This window comes from Apteryx mantelli, chromosome 13 (genome assembly GCF_036417845.1).
Source record: "Apteryx mantelli isolate bAptMan1 chromosome 13, bAptMan1.hap1, whole genome shotgun sequence".
Lineage (NCBI taxonomy): Eukaryota > Metazoa > Chordata > Aves > Apterygiformes > Apterygidae > Apteryx > Apteryx mantelli.
In genome coordinates this window covers 15,968,499-15,988,857 of record NC_089990.1, presented here as the reverse complement: position 1 = coordinate 15,988,857, position 20,359 = coordinate 15,968,499, and the positions used below count along the sequence as shown (strand labels likewise).

The following is a 20,359-nucleotide window of genomic DNA, read 5'->3' as shown; positions in this document are numbered from 1 at the left end:
TGTCCTTTTTTGCTCCATAGTGTAAAATGGATGCAAAACCTACCTTTCATATTCAGCTTTGGTTCTCTTCATTTTGTACTTTTAAAACAGTTGTAACTTATTTTTGCATGCAATTTTCCTCTTAATTTATATCTTTCGCAATTTATAATTACAATGTCCTTTTAGGATAGTAATACCTCAAGTTTTGCTCAATACCATAGATGTAGTTTTCACAAATTCCTCTGGCAAGCAGGTGGAAAGCAGTAATGTGATATTCTTTAAAAAATTTAATTCTCTCAGGACAATTACCAGGATAATATTTTGATTGTTGTCCATTCAGTTTTTGACCATATGTATTATGCGCTTCGTTTATTAGTGCAAATACATATATGCTTAACAGGTGTAAAACTAGATATTATCATTCTTATGGTACAGTAGATGGGGGGGCCCTAGTTCCTGACCCATAGTTTTGCACAAATTTGCTTATTAGTCTACCCACTGAAATCCTGATGACCACTCGCATGAACTAGAATGTTCACATGACCGGCAAGAAGTCTCAACAAAATCAGTTCATTGTAAATTATTATTTACTATGAATAAAGGTGGTAAAACATGGACCAATGCAAAAAAGTGCATTGATTAGATTTTGTAAAAACAAAACAAAAAAACCCCACAAACTCTCCTACTGCATAGTCCTTATTTGACTGAATAAGTCTCCCAGTCCATAATTATTAGCAACCGTTTTATAATGATGCCGGTCTTTCCTCCTCCTGTTCTGGTGATTTTCAAAGAGCCCTCATCCTCCCTCCAGCTGCTAACAACGTAAAATGGAAAGATGAAGTGGTGGCCTTTCAATGGATGTCACTGATTGGGAGGAGAAAGAGATATGGAAATTTGCATTCTGATGAATTCTTCAGGGAATGTCTTACTGAAAATCAAAGCAGCAGAAATCATAAAGGGGGACATCCCTTGGTGATGAAAATCTCAGGCAGTAAAGCTCCTTAGAGAGAATAAGTCTTGTCATAAGTCCCTTTCATAGCCTTGATATGCTCCCCAAAGATTCAGACACTTTCCCTGAAGACTTCTTTGGATGGTTATGATTGCAAAAGAAAGCTTATGGACTCATTATTTATAGAGGAGATTTTGGTTTTAACAACTCAGGCATATTTTTTGCTTAAAGATAAAAGGACTAAGTGCTAGTTTTGTAGGTATGACCCCACTTGTAGAGATATCAGCTGCACATACTTTTATTGAGACACTTTGCTGCATGTTTAGAGGAAGAAATCTTGAATTGGACTCCAAGGAAAATTCCTGATTCTGCCACGGCCAGCATGCAACACTGAGCAGAGTATTCAACTTGCCTCTGCTGCAATATGCTGGTTTGGAAGGTTGGTGGATCCAAGAGTGCGAGTACCAAGGCAGATGCGGTACTTTCATTTCTCAGAGGTGACATGAACCTTAATTTATGTTTGTAAAACACATTCAGATAAAAGATGTTCTGAAAATGTAAAGCATCTCGCTTCAATTTACCTTGTAGGGTTCCCCAAATAGGTTAAAACCTGAAGCAAAGAGATCTTCATCTTGCTGGACTTCTTGATTTCTTCTCTCCCATTCTTTCCGCTTAAGTGCACTCCGGTCTTGTTCATAGTGACTGAAGAAGAGAAACGGACAAAAAAGACAATACATTATTTTTTCCATAATTTAGTTACATATTCATTACTATCAATAACAGAAGAAAAACATCAGAAACTATGCAACTCTCAAGTACAATTCCGCAAGAAAGAAAAAAACACTGGGTAATTTTCCCAAATGTAAATTTGCAATCATAATACTATATGAAAGTGGGTAATGTCAGTACACTTGAAAATGAAAACAGACAGAAACATTCTTTTCAAATTAACAGAGCATTACGCAGAAGAATAAAATAGATTTTGATGTGTTTGTGTGAACATAATACACATATCTGCGGGCATAATACACGATCGCGTGCACACCCGCGTACACACCACACACATGCACCCGCAAGGAACGTCTCTGTGCGGAGAAAGCCAAGCTGGAGCCAAGGGAGCGCAGCACCATCTCCAAACCCGTTTAACTGCGTAACACTTGTCTACATCCATCCCAATGCTGCGCGTCAGCCTAGCGTGACTTCCAACACCTAATGCTGTCCCGCACACTTGTTAAAATTTATGTAAGGTTTCATTGTGGGTGTCAGGGGTGTTTTAAAAAGTGTTTTGTAGCAGTCTCCCAGAAGGGACTTTAGGTTAGTTGACTCTGGTGGCAGGTAATTCTACACGCAAACAAACAGCAGCGGATCTATCGCCTCAGAGCAGCGATGGCAAGATGTCAGGTATCTCTGTGTCAGTTTGCTTTGTGCACCTGCCAGACCGAGATGACAAGCTGAGAGATCACATTCACTTCTCTCCTGAGCAGCACTGAAGTACTTTGGTCTCTTGGCTTTGCAAACTACCTCCTGCTCCTCTGAGGGAAAAGATATAATTAAAACCCTGAAGGAGTAAAAAAAGGGAAAGAGGAAAGTGAAAGATACATGCTTCAACTTGCACTGACAACCCCTCGTGTGACAAGCATTAAGGGACACTTCTGTGCTTTCAACCCATATTTGATTTGTTATGAGGCTTTTGGCTCTAATTTGTGTCAGCTAATTAGCTACCAAATTCCAGACGACAACTTGAATAGCAGATTTAGTATACGCACTGATGTTATCTGTTGCAAACAGTATCTCCCTGATAGATTCTAGACATAAACACACACATCCATGCACACCCTATATGTATACATACATATATACAGGCATACAGACGTAACAAAGAACAGTTAATTCTCATCTCTCTGGCGAGAATGAATTAAATCTCCATAGAGCTCCACTGCACTTGGAAGATAACCAAATATCTACAACTTTTGCCTTTTTAGCTCAGCATGATGTTGTATTGAAAGCTTCACACGGAGAGATATAATGAGGAATGAACTACACAGTGATGAGGCTTTAACAGTGTATAAAGTCACTGATTTCTGAGTGAAACCACAATTACTAATTTGAAGCACCAGCTAATTAAAACCACAGCTATGTATTTAGCCTCTTGTTATACCTACTGCAGTTTATAATTATGAGGACCTCTTTATCTACTCAATTAAAGTTCTTATGATTGAGGCAGGTTGTGTTTGAACCTGCAAGCCCTGCAGAGACCACAGGAAAGCATATGTCTGCTTCCTGATGATTCCATGTATCCTTAGACTCACATACTTGTTTTCATACAGGGAGGGAAAGAAAAAAAGAAAGACTAATGCCACAGTGAAATCCCTAAATCAAAAATATGAATTAATAATTGGTTTAAGCAATTCAAGATCATTCACGCTTGGATTGAACAAGGCTTGAGTACAGCTCATAAACAGAATGTAAAGCCACCTACATAGGCTGAGCAAAATGATTTCCATCCACATTTTCCTTTTACAGGTTGGAAGGCTGAAATATTTTTTATTTATAGCACTTCTTGATGTAGTGACATCACTGGCTCACATTCATTCACCAGCATTGAGCCCCAGAACATTACTACAATAATCCTTGGTATTTTTGCAGAAGCAATAGCAGTATTTACTGGTTTCCTGAGGGAGAGGGAAGAGAAACTGTTGTTACAAGCCAAGGTCACTTCTCCATACTATATGCGATCACACGCTGCTACTACAATACTGCAAACTACAAACTACCCACTGAAAGGTAAAAAGGGGAACATAAGCCCCCCTTCCTTTCATGTCTCTACATCAAGATTAAAATTCACAGATATGGGACTAAGTGAGTACCAACTGTTTCCCAGGATGATACGTGTAGATGAGAACAAGGCTGACTCCATCTCTGCCCAAAAGCATTCTGGAGAAGAGGCTGGTTGAGCCCAGGAACATCACAGACTACCACTGGTAAGGGATCGTAATACTTTATTGCCACAGCCTCCCACTGAATAAGGGAAATTGCCTTAGGAAAATCTCTCCTGAAGCAAAATGCTGTCTTTGGTGTATTTTTCACTGCCTGTCCTTGCTCAGGACTATGCCAGGGGCATAATCCAGTCCAGGAGCAATGGGAACACGCTGTGTTTAGCCTTCTCATGGGAGAACTTTCCAGTGGCTCCTTTGGCACCTTGACTTACAGGTTGCAATTCTTGCTTCAAGATCTGATCACTATGAAGTTTTGAGCTCAATCTTGACTCCAATAGGGTCACTCAAGTTAATGCATCTACTGTAAGCAGGATTTTATATCCTGCATGAGTAATCTTTTCTTATGGGAACAGTCCCATCTCATGCACTGACAGCATTCACTTCAGAAAGAATTTTTGCTGAAGATAAGAGCTGCATTTTGCAGCCTTACAACAGCAACCCTGGCCCAGAGGTTCAGGGTGAAATCCTGGGCCCATTCAAAGCAAACTGAATCTGGCCACTGATTTCAGCCTGGAATGGACTTCACCCGCAACATGAGATTCCAACACTTTGTTATCTAAAAGCTGGCTCTGGTCTTAAGTATGCAACATATTTAGGGTTGGTTCCCTAACTACTTTGGAGTGGAGGTGTTATGCCTCATCCTATCTGAGGAAAAGTGGCAAAGGCTCCAAGACTCTTTAGATATGTTTTATGACACATTACAAAACTACAAATTCAAAATCAATGAAAACAGCAGTAATTCACAATAGCATAATCACTTTAAAATACATTAACTTAAACTAAGACAGTATTTACAATGTTAACAGCAAAGGTTAAAAACACAGTATTTCTCAACACAATGTACTGAAGTATTTCTCTTTTAGTGGGCATCTTTAAGAAAGATGTACACTCCATACACCCAAGAGACAAGCACAGATGTGCACCTCATGCCCTGGACCCCAGTGATGTTTACAGACTATCAAACTGTGAGCGCCCATTTTACGACACAAGCAAAGGCCTAAGTGAATAGCTACCTCCACACTGTTCCCAAGCTTGGTCTCATTTTGTTCTTGTGGGAACAAAACAAATTAATGGTTCATTTTGAACTTTTCACTCACACAGTTACATTGAAGCCTTAAGCGTACAAATGTCTACTCAAAAGGAAGTGGTTGCTCATCAGGTCAGGTCAATTACTTTGCTGATTTCTCTGCAAATGCACTTTTGCTGTGGAAATGTTGATGCTGCACTGATTGTGGCTACAGAGAGTCAGGTGTTCTAAGATCATACACAGATTAGGATAACAACTTCTTTGGATTCCTTGTAATCTGAAGGGGGACCCTGATTAGATCTTAGTGCACTGAGAACCTACTGGGATGCTCTCCAGAAACTCTTAATGCAGCCGCAAAGCAATCTCTGGCAGTCATGTTTAATATTAAGCTTAACTAATGTTCTGTGAAATATGGATATGTGACTAGTGGTGAAGGTGCCAGTGAAAACTATAGTTGGATACCATGAGGAACACCAGAGTTCAGTCTGTCTCATTAGTACAAGAAATACTTCAGGACTCCTTTAAAGCCGTGAGGATGGGAAATCACATACATAGACTTCTGAAAACATTTAATGAAGAGATTTAGAGGAAAATTTGACAGCTGCAGGCCACGATACTCATTGTATCTGAGAGGGCCAGTTCCCTATTAAGTAACAATGTAGTTCAAATACGTGAGTTTTATTGTTTTGTTACCACTTATTAGATTAATAATTAAATTAGAAGGGGGCAGTCTGTACATAAATCAGGGAATAGCAAGAATGGTGAGTGGTAAGAATCTTACAAGTACATGAGACCCACGGATACCTAAAAATCACCAGTTTGTTGGATACGGCGTGACAGAATGGTAGCAATAACTATTGCTCTTTGGGTACGTTTGACACCAGGACAGGCTGCACATGCATTTCAAATAACAGGGCGGCGTGGATCCATTTGCCATGCTCCTCAGCTACGGGCACCGCGAGGGCCAGGGTGAGACCCCACACCGTGGCAGCAGGGTGCTCAGCCAGTTTGGATTTGTAGTGTCAGGGAGGGCCGTGGAGCGACAGCCCTGTGGCCCGGCTGCAGCCCAGCAAGAGCTGGGGTAGCGCTCAGGACCTCCCGAGGAGCTGGCTGAGAGGGGCAGGCTGCAGTGTCCCGGCAAAGGATGACAGGCAGGAATACAGGTTTGGGGACTGGACGCTAAAGATGTGGATCTGGTGATAAGGGAAGGAAATTGGACGTGTTCTGACTACAAAAGGGAGAACCAGAAGGTGGAATAAAAATTCTGGCATGGGAAAGGGCAGTGCAACCATCTGTGGTGAAAGCAAGAGAGTGTGGTACAAAAGATCTGGGGGGAAATGAAAAAACCCTTTTGGACAGATTGCAACAGAGCAAGAGGTTAGAAGGAAGAGTTCGAGAGAAAGCTGAAAAAATAAGATAAGACCAATAGCTAAAGGCTGAGACCTAGTATTTGAGCTTTATCTTCAAAGATGTGGTAAGTAAAGCCACAGCAGTAGTCTCCTGAAGAGTGGAAAACTAGGAAAGGCAGACAAGGGCCTGAAAGACAGACAGGAGAAGGAACAGAAGTAAGAAGTCAGAGCAGACAAGTCTGAAGGAGTAGTCACTGTGACATGAAGAAAAAGGAGAAGAGGAAAAAATCATCAAATGTCTAATGTTGCAGAAAAATCATGAATGAGAACAAAATACTGCTTTGTTGATTCAGTCAAAACAACAAAAGCCCAATAGGGAAAGAATCAATAAAAAAAGCTGGAGAGGCTTTACAGTAGTGACAGACTACACACAAGGATAAATTCTAACAAATACATTACATTAGCAATCCGCCTCTACATTACTCCAGATTTATCTTACCATAAATCCACTGATTTCATGTAAAACCAGAATACCACCATATTATACAAGGAAAGGAGAACAGGCTTTCTTTGGTCAGTTCAGATTCTCCTGGTATACACTCTGATATTTCCTTACATTTATTCCAAAGGAGAAAAAAAAAAAAAAAAAAAAAAATCAGCCTCAGGTCTTAAATTTTATTGCAATTCCTAAAATATATTTAGTAAATGAGGAGATTTCAAAATCTGGTCTTTAAGCAAAACCATTTTTTAACATAACATATCTTACTTCACCATCTGAAGTCTTTGTCTCACTTACTGATAAACATCATGAGCCATATAACACTTAAAATAGCAAAATTCCTCTTTATCTGTTAATCACCATTGCCCTTGCTTCTTTGTCCTGGTAATTTTTCTACTTAACAGAGACCAGTCAGGCCACAATAAAATACGCTAATCAATAAAACTTTAAAACTTCTCACTATCTTTCATATTTAAACATTTACTTCAATGTTGTGTTCTTCATAGCATGAATAGTTACTGAAAGTATCTAACACTGAATATAGCTATCACTGCACTTCAAGATAAATGATTTATTTTAAAATATAGAATATTCTGTCTTTGATGTTCAACAGTTCTGTACAGAAACACTTGAGATGGTCATTGGTTATCTAACCGTATGAGCCAAATATCTTAACAATTTGCATTAAAAACAATGCCATTCCTGTAGCTTGTTTGATAGAGAATACAGAAGATTAAAGTCTCTGAACAAAATAACACCCAAGAGACCCCTAGGCAATTTATGGAAATTTAAGCTAGAAGGCTAAGGGTTTGGCTTATATTTGACACATTCTTCATTCCTTTTAGCTGTTTTCCCTCCCCCCCCACACAAAGTACCTAGAAAACACTATTTTCACTCAATTTCTGCTCTTTTTGGTGTTATGTAGCCCCAAATCTTTCCTCAACATGAATTTGGAAGGAACAGATTCTGGGGAATGGATGGCAGAGATAAGCTCCTGAATAGTAAGCGTATAAAGAACAGATGAGGTTTCAAAGGGGAGCATTTATTGTTTCCTGTATCATAGCACATTGTCTTTCGATACGATTAGTTATCAGTCTGAGTTATCAAAAACTGGGATGAAATAAAGTGCTTACGCAGTTATGCTTCATTGATGTCAGCTAGGGGAGCATGAAAATCTCCATGAAGTTGGGTAATTGATGTGTAAATCAGAGCTCAATCACTCTGTAATAGAAATGGTCCCACTGAAAGTATGGTTGTTGAACAGTATTGCAGAGGGTGGAAAAAAAGAGAAAGAGAGTCAAGATAAGACTTATTTATTAAAAATGATAATAACTAGCAATTTACACAATTTTCTCTGCAAGATAGAAGTGCTGTCAGAAATACTTATATGCAAGCTGCAGACCACTATATTTGGATACTCTTATTCGGCAATAATTAACTGTTTCTGTTTTATTAAAATGCTTGAGGACACTGTTATGGATATTTAAAAAGCAAATTAAAAGAACACATTCATCCTTTGAAAGGCAACACGTGTAAATGACATCGGTGATTGTAATTTGGTTAACAATGTGTGTTCAAGGTATGTTTTGGAGTCCTATTACAAACCTCTTGCCAGTTCAAATTTGTGGTATGGGAAACAAAGACAAAACTGAAAAATACCTTAAGAAAAAAGAAAACTGAAGAGAAAAATGGTTATAATAAAAAAATCTGTGAAAACACAGTAAAAGTCAAATAGTCATTAGAAAATTAGTCACAAAATAGCTTCCCAACATACTATATTTTTAAGAGAGTGAACATCTGATAGGTCAATGAATTTAATTAAGATAACATTATGGCTTTTTTGGTTTTGTCGTCATCTTTTTTGTTTTCCCTTTTAATAAATGAATGCACCTTAAGAGCACTGATATCAGCTTCCCAGAAACAGTCCAATATTTTAGTTATGGTTTACACTAACCCACTGATAAACCATAGCAAACTTTCATAAATGCAAAATTTATGAGCATTTTTGGCACCAAATGAATTACTTGCAGGACCCAGGATCTGAACTGGGAAGCTCTATTAGATGGGTAATGTGCTGTGACTGTAAAGGGACCCTGATTACTGTAAGGAGGTTGGACAGGGAGGGCAGTTCAACCTAAATTCTGAATTTCATTGCCCTCACGAGTTTAACAGAGTATGACAGTTTCATTTTTACACTTTTTTTTTTTTTTAATTCTGTTGATCTCTTCTGGGATTTGAAGTTTCTTCAAAATTCACTAAGAGCAACAAAGCCATTAAGCCTTAGCCAAGTATACACTATAATTCAGACATACTTCAGAGAATACTTCCTAATGGCTTCCTAGCTACCATCATACTTCATATGCCCATCAACAACATTCTTTGTCTTAATATATTACAGATAAATACCAGTTGCATTTAGTTGCATGTTGTGTATCATTTTTTATACACATCAACAGTAAACATGGCATGGTAATGTTACAAAGAGGATATTTGTACAAATATTATTCCTAATGCATTGCAATTATTTGATGGAATAAAAAGGGAGTCGCCACATTTTACTGATATTTTCTTGAAGTATTGGCAATGAAGTGCAGTAGACAGCTAACAGAAATAAATCTATCTTTTAAAAAACATTACAAAACAATCATTAACACATCCTTTTGGAGACAGATGAATCAGCAGACCCAACTGCTGGAGTATTTTATCACAGTAGTACTTCTGCACTACTCCTACTGCTCTAATAAACGCGCTCATTTACTAACAGGCACCTCTACTCCCTTGAGCATATATGCACACACTGTGCAGCTCTTTAACCACATGTTCTTAAAGGTAACATGTGCTGAAGAACACCACCACAGGAAAATTAAGAATTCGGTAGGGTGACTATTTCATTCATCAGTTTTAGATGGAAGGAGAAGTGCACACAGGCCTTTCTTTAGAGCGCACAGATACACATTGATCCAGAGACCCAAATACACAGACAAATAGTGCTGTAAGCCTAATATAATTTAATTTATTGTTATTTAGGATACTGTTTGGCTAGAGAAATTATCTTCTAATAAATTATTCTTCTCTCAGTTGAAACCCTACATAATTGCCTCATTTATTGTAGTAATATCTACTGGAAAGGAAAGAGATGATCAAATAAACGCAAGTTTCTCTCATTTCAAATTCAAGTAAACATGCATTCCCTTCTCAATGCTGCTATAAAATATATTGTCCATCTCACAGGCACTAGCAAATTGCAGGAGATATAACAATTTTGTGGCTTCATAAGACTTAATGGCCATTAACTTGGAAAGAACCTAGAACCTTTCAAATTCCAAATTTTTAGCCTTCTTCCACTAAACCTGAAAAAGCCTCACAGCAATAAAGTGTCTGTTATACACAGCATAGGAAAGAATAATAAATAATTTGCAGTTACTTTTCCTAAGTAGATATAGAGTCAACAGGACAGTGGATTACCATCATCATCAGCTTCTGCTGAGGAAGTTAATCTATAACAAATATCGTCCGTCTCTTCAGCAAGCATACAATGCTTATTCCTCATTTACAAACCAAGTATAAAGTATGACAAAATAATTTAATCAAAGCAGCACAAAGTTCATTAGCGGTAGTGAGGTTTACATCCTCTCTAAGGGCACAGTTCAACTACAGCTGATGCTACTGGCAATTTTCCCAGTGAATTCAATGAGAGCTGGATGGGACCTTGCCACTTAATAATGACAAAACAACCAGGACTCACAGCACAGCCATCTCTAAGCAGTAGCGACTTACTGGAACAAATGTGCTTTTATGTTATATTCTTCATGCTAACAGAAATTCCTTATTCACCGCATGAAGCTTAAAAGTCTTAAGTGTTAACCAGTACATGCCAGACCCAACAGTTACATGCAAAATTCTATGGTCATAATTTACATCAGATATTGATTGCACAGATTTCCTGTTTGACAAATGCAAATGAAATTCCAGAATCTCTTCCAAAAGCAAACAAGACACCCAATCTACCCCACAGGCCATTATCACTTTGACCTAATGAGAATTTGTATTTGTTTTAGCAATTCTGTAGATTGTACACATGGTATACCAGCCACGTGACTGGGAATAATCACATTTGTCTCTATTTCACGCAAAACACTGACACATGCACTTATCTGGGAGTAGACCACAGAGCTTGTATCACCCACAAAAAGTAAAGCAAATGTATCATGCTCCCTAAAAAACCCAAACCCTTAAATTTATCTCAGCGTGGAAACCTTGCACCATTAGGGATATGTTATGTAGGTGATACTGACACAAAAGTCTGAAATTTGCCCTGGGATCCGAAAGCTAAAAATGATCACTTTAAAAAAAAACTGTAAAATAACCTCTCTTCTTTAGATAGACCAAAATTACAACACAATCTCATTTAGACTGACCAAAACTACAACCCCAAGTCTGAAATTATTTGACTCTAAGGCGAGTGTGATACTGCAGTTTCCAGAGCCCAACAGAAGCTGCATCTGTTTCCCCAATTACATTGCGAATGTCTCACCTGGATAACTGATTTCATGAATGGCAGAAATATAACAGTGAAGAAAATATGGCCACTTAAGGTCAAATCCTCAGACGAATATAAGACCAAAACTCCATTTAACCCATCCCGCCTCTGGCAATGGCCAATAGCAAACACCCAGTAGAGCCTCTGAGAGCAGAGCAGAGCGCTTTCCACAATACTGTCCCAGCCTTGAGAAAATTTTAGCTCGTGAAGCCACATGTTAAGTACAAAGACATTGTTATCTTTTTATTTAACAGCCCTAAAAGTTTTTTTCTCCCAAGAATGCTTTCAAACAGAATATCCTGTGGCAAGGAGTTTTACAGCTTATATGAGAAGCATCGCTTTATCCCAAACTAATTTTACCATGGATACAGGTCTGAAAACTTGATTGATTTAACACGATTGTTTGCATTTTATTGGACAAGCGATATGAGGATTCATCTCTTTTGAGCACCTACATTTGTTACAGGCAGCTGGGCAGCAAGCTCCTGCTCTCTTCGGTATCGGAGAGTCTCAGATACATATCCCATCACACTTACCGTATCACGGATTTTCAAGACTAGACACATGGATTATTGCATCCTGAATAATAGTCATTTACACTCCAAATCCTTTGTATAAGTATTTTGTCCCTGCTCCTGTCAATCAGCAGCTAAATAATATTACTTATTTTCATAACATGAAGACAATGTGTTATTCAATAAAAGTGCATCCTATTTTAAATTCCTACCATCAACCATTTGTCTAATAGAAATATTATACTATGTAACATGCAAATATTAAAATACAATGTTAGTAAGTTGACTCATATTTGTTGGAAGCTGGCCAATTCTCTAGAACATTTCATTATTTAATAACAAAAAAGTCTACTGTAAAAATATGTAAACTAGCTTCCATCCTGCTTTAATACTCACTTAACATGAGAAGAAAGTGAATGTAATTTTGTTTAAATATTAAACATTGCATTTCTTCTTTTGATTATTAAAGTATTATTAAAGCTAAATGAAAATGTGTTTGCAATTTCCTTCCTCTGAAGTCTTATAGGTCATTGTTGCCACTAATACTTTGTCCCTCTAGCTGGCTTCTTTTTTGAGGATCTCAAAGATCTTCACAAATTGGAGCAAGTTATGCCTGACTATGCCCGTGGGAAGGAGTAACTACTGATTTCAAGCAAAACAGGTGAAGGAATGAAAGTTCAAATAGGTTGACTAAGGTCATTCAAGATGCAAGTAAGAGATGATTGTGGGAAGAAAATTGAGGAGTCCTCACTCTCAGATGTTATCTTCATCATGAGACCAGCTCTAACTTGCAATCGTTTATCCATTACTAAACTCTGAAATGACAACCATCGAGTTGAATTTTAAGTATATCAAACAACACCATATAGCAAGAAGGAATGATCTTCAGGCAAGTTTGCAGACCACTGTGTCACACACAGCAAAGGCAAGTTTTCTCCTACTGAACGTCACAGGAAGAGGTCTGCAAGGATGTTCTTATTACATTTGCTGGAAGGATGGAGCATATCAAATGACTGAGTTTTGTGTAGTGCCCCACTTACTTTGAAAAACTGATACTGCACAGGGCATAATGTCATTAGGTGATTAAAATACGACAGCATTCAGGTTTCCAGGTCCCTTCATACCAAGCACCCACAAGTGCTACCGCAGCAGGCCTGAGACTGGAAACGCTGCGACTCCAGAGACAGGCTGGATCCAGTAACATAAAATACTGACCAACTACTCCTCCTCCTCTCAGTAGGACTTCCTTCCTGGCAAGGACCACAAACAAGCACCAAGACAGGCAGCTCAACTGTCCTCTTGAAAGAGTGCACCTTCCCCTCGGCTTTTGGGTGCACTTGCAACACTGCCGATGAGCCCAAAACCTCATGTGACTTCAGAGCACCATGTCCGTGATCCTCTGCTCCCACGAGCAGAAGCACTGCTAGCTGAACTGCACTGACAGTAAAGCGACATGATACAATCATAGATGTATGAGGTACTTTGACTTTTCAAAAGGAACGTGGTATCCTCTCTGAAAATAACTAGCGTTTAGCTCTCCTCATTATGCCAAGTGTATTAAAACCTCAGTATCCGTGGTAGGAAATGTGTGTTTTGTTACACACGCTCTTTAATGTGACAGAAATACAAATTTATGTTTTCTTTCATACAAATACCTAATGGGGTTTGAATAAAATAAAATAAAATCTGCACATTGCTATGTGGAAATTAATTTTAAAGAACTGTTTATCAATTTAATTCCACTGATAGTAACAGACAGATTTATGAGGCAATTAACTAAATATTTGTTTTTTCACGTTTCAATTCATTATAGTAAATTAACAATTTTCCACTTGAAAGTCTTGCATTGCTACACTGAAAGTCTAAAAAGAACATGTATAATACTGTTGCTCTAGGATGGATTCTCTGATTTTTAGAACGCGGATTATTCTTCTCCTCACATTAACTTAACATACTGTATGTGATTCAAAAAAAATAAAAAACCTGAGTATTATCCAGAGGACCTGTCATTCTTTAAATGTCAGTTTCAAGCAACCAGACATAAATAAAGAATAATTACAGCTCTAAACCCAATGTAACATCTGTTCAAGCAAACAATCCTGCAGAGTGGGTTTTATAGCCACATTACACCCACCTATGGCTACGACAAGACTGAAAGATAAAAACCAGGGGCCTTGACAGTTCTGCCTGGCCTTCTGCGGCCAAAAATGCCCACGCCAGACAACGCACCAGCAAATAAACCCAACCTAACACGAATGCTTTTCTCTTTTCTGTGCCCCCGGTAGCCACAGCCCACGCACAGGTTGAACCCGTGCGCAAAGGCAGCTCTGCTCCGCGGACCGGGGGGCCCAACGTGGCCAAGACGGAGGCTGCAGGCGCCTCCCATCACAGCCCTCGCTGCAATTTCCATGGCAGTAGCTGCAAGCCCTGTGACTGTGCCTGTAAAGCCGCATCTCACACCCACTTTTCCTTATTTTGATGATTTAAAAATTTAAATTAACGATTGCAGCTCCGAGGAGGTCATCTGGCCTTGGCCATGTGAAACTCTTCACAGTGGCGGGCCAGGCATTAAACATATTAAGCAGCAGTCGAAAGACAGAACTACAATCTTATGTTCTCTTAACTGCTCCTACAGCAAGTCAGCAGCGGGAGGAGTATGCGCTATGAGTGTGAGAGCATCTCCTTAAATAACTCCTTGGAGTTTTTCTCTTGCCTGTTGGTGTTTACTCACCTGAACAGAAATAAACTCTCAGCCCCTCTGTACCCCAGTCCACCCTTATGTAAAACAGGTATACTAATACTTACTGATCCCCCGGGTTCCTGCCAGGACAACTCTTCTAGGATGAATCCGCCTGAAGAAACCACACCAACTGTGTTCCTCAGTTCTGCACAAATTCCGGCCAAGCGTTTTGCTGAATAAAATGTGGCTTGTCCGTTTTTATAAAATCTTCCTGTTAATTCACTGGATTACAGCACAATCACATCAGAGCATTAGGCCAAATAGGATTTTGTAGTCAGATCTGATCGAGAAGACATAACATTTACAGGCCTCCATCTTACAATACTTACACAAATCATCAGGAAAAGACTTTTTCTAAGGGAGAGGATGAGTTTGCCCAGCACAGAGTGATGAGAACGCAACCACTTCCCACTGCCCCCTTCTTAGGCCCGTTACCTGCATGTTGATTAGCCTCCCTTCCTCATGGTAAGGATGCCACAGTGTCTCCATTTGTACTAACTGCTGGCAAATCTACCCCCCACATACTATGTTGTAAGGCTAAAACCTAAATTGCACGTTACCATTAATACTCTGTTTATAGCGTTTGTCTTTTCCTAGCCGTGATGCCACTACAGCCACCAGCAGCAAAGAAAGACTTCAATTTCAGCACTCAGTAGGCTAATAATTATCAAATAAATAGAATACTAAGAACTCTTAAAGTACTCCAGTTGGCTAGCAGAGAGGTATTAACTCCTGAGAAATGCTCTGTATGTTCTATTTATCAAGTTCTTCAGCATTGTGTAGTATGTCACCTTATCACTCTACCAAGTTAAAGCAGATAAAATATAAGCATCCTATTTGAGAGCCATTAAAAATGCAGAGACAGCCAGTGTTACTGCTCTTATCTGTTTCAACAACAACAACAACAACAACAACAACAACAACAAAAAAATCAGTAAATCAGTGACCTCCATACAGGGCATTTTCTGGAGACTAATGATGGGCTGGGATAGATGGCCCTCACTTGTACTTTGGGTTATCAACTCCTCCCATCCGATCATTAATTCCCCAGGAAATGCCTTTTGCTTCAATAGCTTTTGCTTAAATTGATCACTAGTGAGAGAGAAAAAAATCATGCCACTAGAAATGAACTACCGTGGAACCTTGCTGAGTTGCATATGCCATAATCCGCACATAAAGACTTTATAGGTGAATTGCAAAGGCCTTTTAATTGCATTTCCAACTCCTCTTCCCCCCCCCCCCCTTAAAATGAAAACAAAGTCAGCCACTGGGCAAATTTGATGAAGCTTGCAGAGAACATTTGGAAGGGTCTCCAAGATGTTTTCTATGAGCTCTCACACATTAAAAAGTACATGATACTGAGCCTTAATTACAAGCTTCTTTTTAACACTGTGAGTTTCTGATACATGAAACAAGTATACAGCCCCCATTTTATCTTGAGGGGAAGGGAGCGACAGGAGGGAAGCAGAAAACAAGCTTTCAAAACCCTACTTAACTAGCATAAAGAAACTAAAAGAGCATAGGACCGACTCCTGTTTTGTTTGCAAGACACGTTTAATATCAGGATGCTGTGGAGAAGCCCTGCATCACTCAAGTTTCATTATCATTATAAAATATAGCAGAATGCCTTTACTCAGAAATTTACTATCATAAATAATTAAAACAAAAGTATCCTTATGATATGAAATAAATGAACAAAGCACATTATAGGATGCATTTGTTTGGGGGTTTATTGCTGTTTGCTGGCTCCCTACATCAGAAAATCCTGGAATTCACAATCAGTCACCTGATCATTAGTCTGAATCGGGAAAATTTTATGGCCCCAAAGACTTGTTCTTTCAAAAACAGGACCACAAGTGCTCTTTACTAGTAACATATGCAACATACATCTTTGTGATAAATCAGAGTATGTGATACACAAAATGTTAAGGGAAAAAAATCAAAAGACAGGACTAATTTGAGAGAAGAAGATAAAAAAGAAAGAAAAGAAATCCTAGCTCTAAAACTGAAAAGATTGCTTGATTTCTAACTACAATAATGTGTAATTAAATCTCAGTAATAGTGATGCTAACGGTATATTGTTCTCATAAGCTCAAAAGTGCTGGGCACACTCACGCTCTTTGAAGTTTTGCTTTGTTCCTTTGACTTATTTTATGCAGGTCAAAGATCACCAGCGCTGCACATATCTGTCCCTGACGGATAATAGCGCTACAGCTCAGTTTGGGCGCAGGCTGGGCGAGCACGTTAAACCAGCAACAGCCACATCAATCTTCCTACGTGCGAGGACCGCGCAGCTCAGTGCCTGGAGGTTGGAGCTCCCAGCTAATGATAGTTACTAGTTCCTGCATGGTGATGCACCAGGTTGGGTCTCTCTTCCTCTGAGCAGCTTGTCCCTGCAGACAAGCAAAACATGCCAGGAAAGCAAATCAGCCCTGCTAATCCAGCGAGCACTGAGAGCGCCCTTTTGGAGAGCAGCAGGATCGCAGGGAAGCATGTGGAGACCTACGACAGCAAAAAGAGCTTTCCAGGGAAAAGGCTAGGAAGACAGAACAGCCATGAGAAGCTGGGTAATAATCATAATTTTTGAGAACTGGAAATACTATTATTATTTAGGCAGCAGTATATAATGTGAAATATTAGAGCATAGCTACTCTGCCAGCTAAGAAACTGATAATCCCTTCCCCACAGGCAGCTCAAAATATAAACCCGCATTCATGAACTACAAGGGAGTTTTCTTATATAGCCCTTGTCCACAATAGATTGGTTTCTCAATTAAAAACAAAAACTATTTGACTCCCCATGTCCTGTACGAATGCTTAATGATGCTAATGGATTTACGTGCCAGTCCTCTGCACACAGCAAGCCCAATTAAACAAACCCAAGGGGTTTGGGTACCCGCTGAAATTCCAATCTCTGTTTCAAGCTTAGAAATAAATGAAAACAATGTACGCCTGTAACAAAAAGCAGCCCAAACCCTGCCTCAAAATGAAACTCATCTGCTGGGCCAAATATAAGAATTTTATACAATAAGACAACGGCATTTCTCAGTGCCAAAAGCAAGGGGAGGTGATGTTTGCACTAACTGTTCATAACTTCACTTGTCAACACAAAGCCCCAGTGTTGAACACCAAAGACGACATCTTTGCTGAGGTTTTTTTTCGGTTAAATTGAGTCAGATTTCAGGGTGGGTATACCTGTGCAGATGCGTCTACACTGCACCAGTTTCTTAAATGCAACCAGCTTACACTTCCCACCACCTGGGCTACCAGAGGGATGGGATTTAAAAGAAATATATCATGTAAAAATGGTGCATGTAAGTGCTTGAGAAATCCAGGAGACAAATAGGTATCTTATGTTGAAAATGTTACAGCATTTTAAAGCAAGGAGAGGAAAAGTGGCTCATACATGAAGCAATGATTTTAACATGCTTTAATTTTCTCATACAACATGGAAATCAAAATAGCAGTAAGAGTGAGCAATACATTTGTTTCTTCTTCCACTGTGTCATCATCTCTTTCAGTTGTCTGAAAGGAAGTACCTCATTCTAGCATGCAGTTTCTATTCTTTAAAGCACCTATCCAAGCACAGCTCAATAGTCTTGGGAATCATCTTTCCCTCTTTATGCACCAGATCCAAATCCTTTGTAATGAACTGGAAGCTCTCTACTGACTTCAGGAGATGATGCTCCAGTGCTTACGAATGATGGCTCTACTTTGCAAACACACAGTATGTAACAAAATCACAACAAAATATGTAATGTATAACACACAAACAATTACATTTTTGAGCATGCATATATGGGACTTTCCTTATATAGACATTTCTACTGAATCATTATTAAGAGACAGTGAAAAAGATCCCCTTTGCCATCAAAAGCACCCATGTATTACTATTCCCTCAGGAAATTCTGTTCAGAGAAGCCTCTAGGGAGCCAACTACAGCTGTGTTACAATAAAGAAAACATAGATGGTTTTGTATGTGTAACAAAAAATTTTTTTTACACTTAAAATGCAGAACTGGTGAGAGAAAAAGAAGTTATCGAAATATGTAGGATTTTTTTATGGGAAACACTGAACAGAGTCATCATCAGCTACTCTGTAATCATGGCACATAACAGCTCAAAATCATTACTGGGGCTGCAGAAACTAAAAAGAAATTTCTGTGAGAAATAACACTGAAATTATTAAAGCCAGTTTGATGCCCAGTAATACAGTTGACCTCCGAATCAAACAAGCTGATGGTCTGTTAGGGCGCAAGATGAAATACCCTACAGGAGCTTAAATTCCAATCCTAGCTCAGGAGTTTCTCTTAATATCAAAGTAGCTTCTAAGGAAAGCAAATGAAGTACATTACCTCTGGTAACAGTAACCATTTACACCCTGAAAAGCCTTGAGAGAGCTCTCACAGAGGGTAGCCTATGTTTTATTAAATCCTATTGCATACTTTTATTTTCAGGTCATACAACCTAAAGGACAAAGGATTCACCTAAACTTTTTAAAGCACTCCAGTTTTACCAAGGATTAGCTGTTCTGATGTTTCAATAATTCAAATTTCATCCTAGCAATGCATAACATTTAAATGTGGGTAGCATTAAAGCAAAACATATTTACAATATGTTTCTATTCAACACCAAGTGCTCAGTGCAAACAAACCACTGGCAATGAAGACCTCACCAAGATCTTCAATTATTCACATTCGCAATTTTTACTAAATCGAATATCAATATCATAAAAATGTATTTAATTGTATAGCACAAGGATATATTTGCATTTACATATAGGTAGTTTGCTATTTAGAAAATGAGAAACAGAGAAAGAGGGAGATGGACATCCCCTCTTAACTTGTGTTGTTTTACAGTTACACCAAATTGCCATGTTTCGGCCCAAGATGGCCAAAAGAGCCATTCAAACAGGTCAGCTGAGTTGGATGTGCAGATGCCTCCTGTTGCAGAAGTGATACAAACTAGCAGTAGACCAGTAAGCCAGGTCCACTGCATATATTTAAAATAACACATAAAATCTTCTAAATTTTTAAAATCATTCTTAATCTTTACAATAGTTAAAATCATGCATTTATCAAGGTGTTTCTATTAAGAACCACTGGTGCTTCTATTGGGAACAACTGTTGTTCACTTTAATGTTTATTTTGGCTTTACAGAAAGCAAATATAGAAACTTTACCCCAGTGACTGGGTATGATCAGAGGTAACGAGACCTGGCCCACACAGGTCAACACCAAGATACGTCAGGAAATAGGCGCGACAGAGGGACGAAGGAGGAGAAGCAACCATTGGTTCAGTTTGAATTTCTGCTAATGACTGAAAAGACCGATCTTCTGAGATCACTGGAAAAAGGACGCTTGATATAAAGGCCCGAATCGTCCTCCATCTGCTGATGAAGCAGCTGGCTTTGCTTTTCTTCCTCATCATGAGGTACCTCTCAACCTTCTCAATAGGGACACACGGTACTGGAGTGCTTGATCAAACAAAAGCGGGCCTCCCCGCTCAGACCCTTTATTCCCTACCTCCAGCACTTGGAAAGGATTCAGACAAGAGCTACAGGAATGATTAGAGAGCCCAGAAAAACCCACCTTACAAGGAGAGACTAGAGCTCAATCTATTTCCTTCATAAAGGAGAAGGTTAAGAGGCAACCTGATCGCAGCCTCTGAATACTTGCACAGGGAAGACATTTCTGGGAGCAGATGGGTATTTAATCTAGCAGAAAAAGGCGTAACAAGATCCAGCTCTTGCAAGCTGAAGTCAGTCA

The 20,359-nt window shown here is 39.0% G+C and overlaps 1 protein-coding gene across 2 annotated transcripts in view; it reads right to left on the bottom strand.

Annotated features, from left to right (window-relative positions):
• The window catches only part of AFF2 (ALF transcription elongation factor 2), a 337,074-nt gene that overhangs the window by 248,782 nt on the left and 67,933 nt on the right, over positions 1–20,359 (bottom strand). For both annotated transcript variants that reach the window (XM_067304178.1, XM_067304179.1), the window contains exon 2: positions 1,510–1,630. In XM_067304178.1, the coding sequence (XP_067160279.1) occupies positions 1,510–1,630 (121 nt within the window). The remainder of the gene's footprint in view (positions 1–1,509; positions 1,631–20,359) is intronic.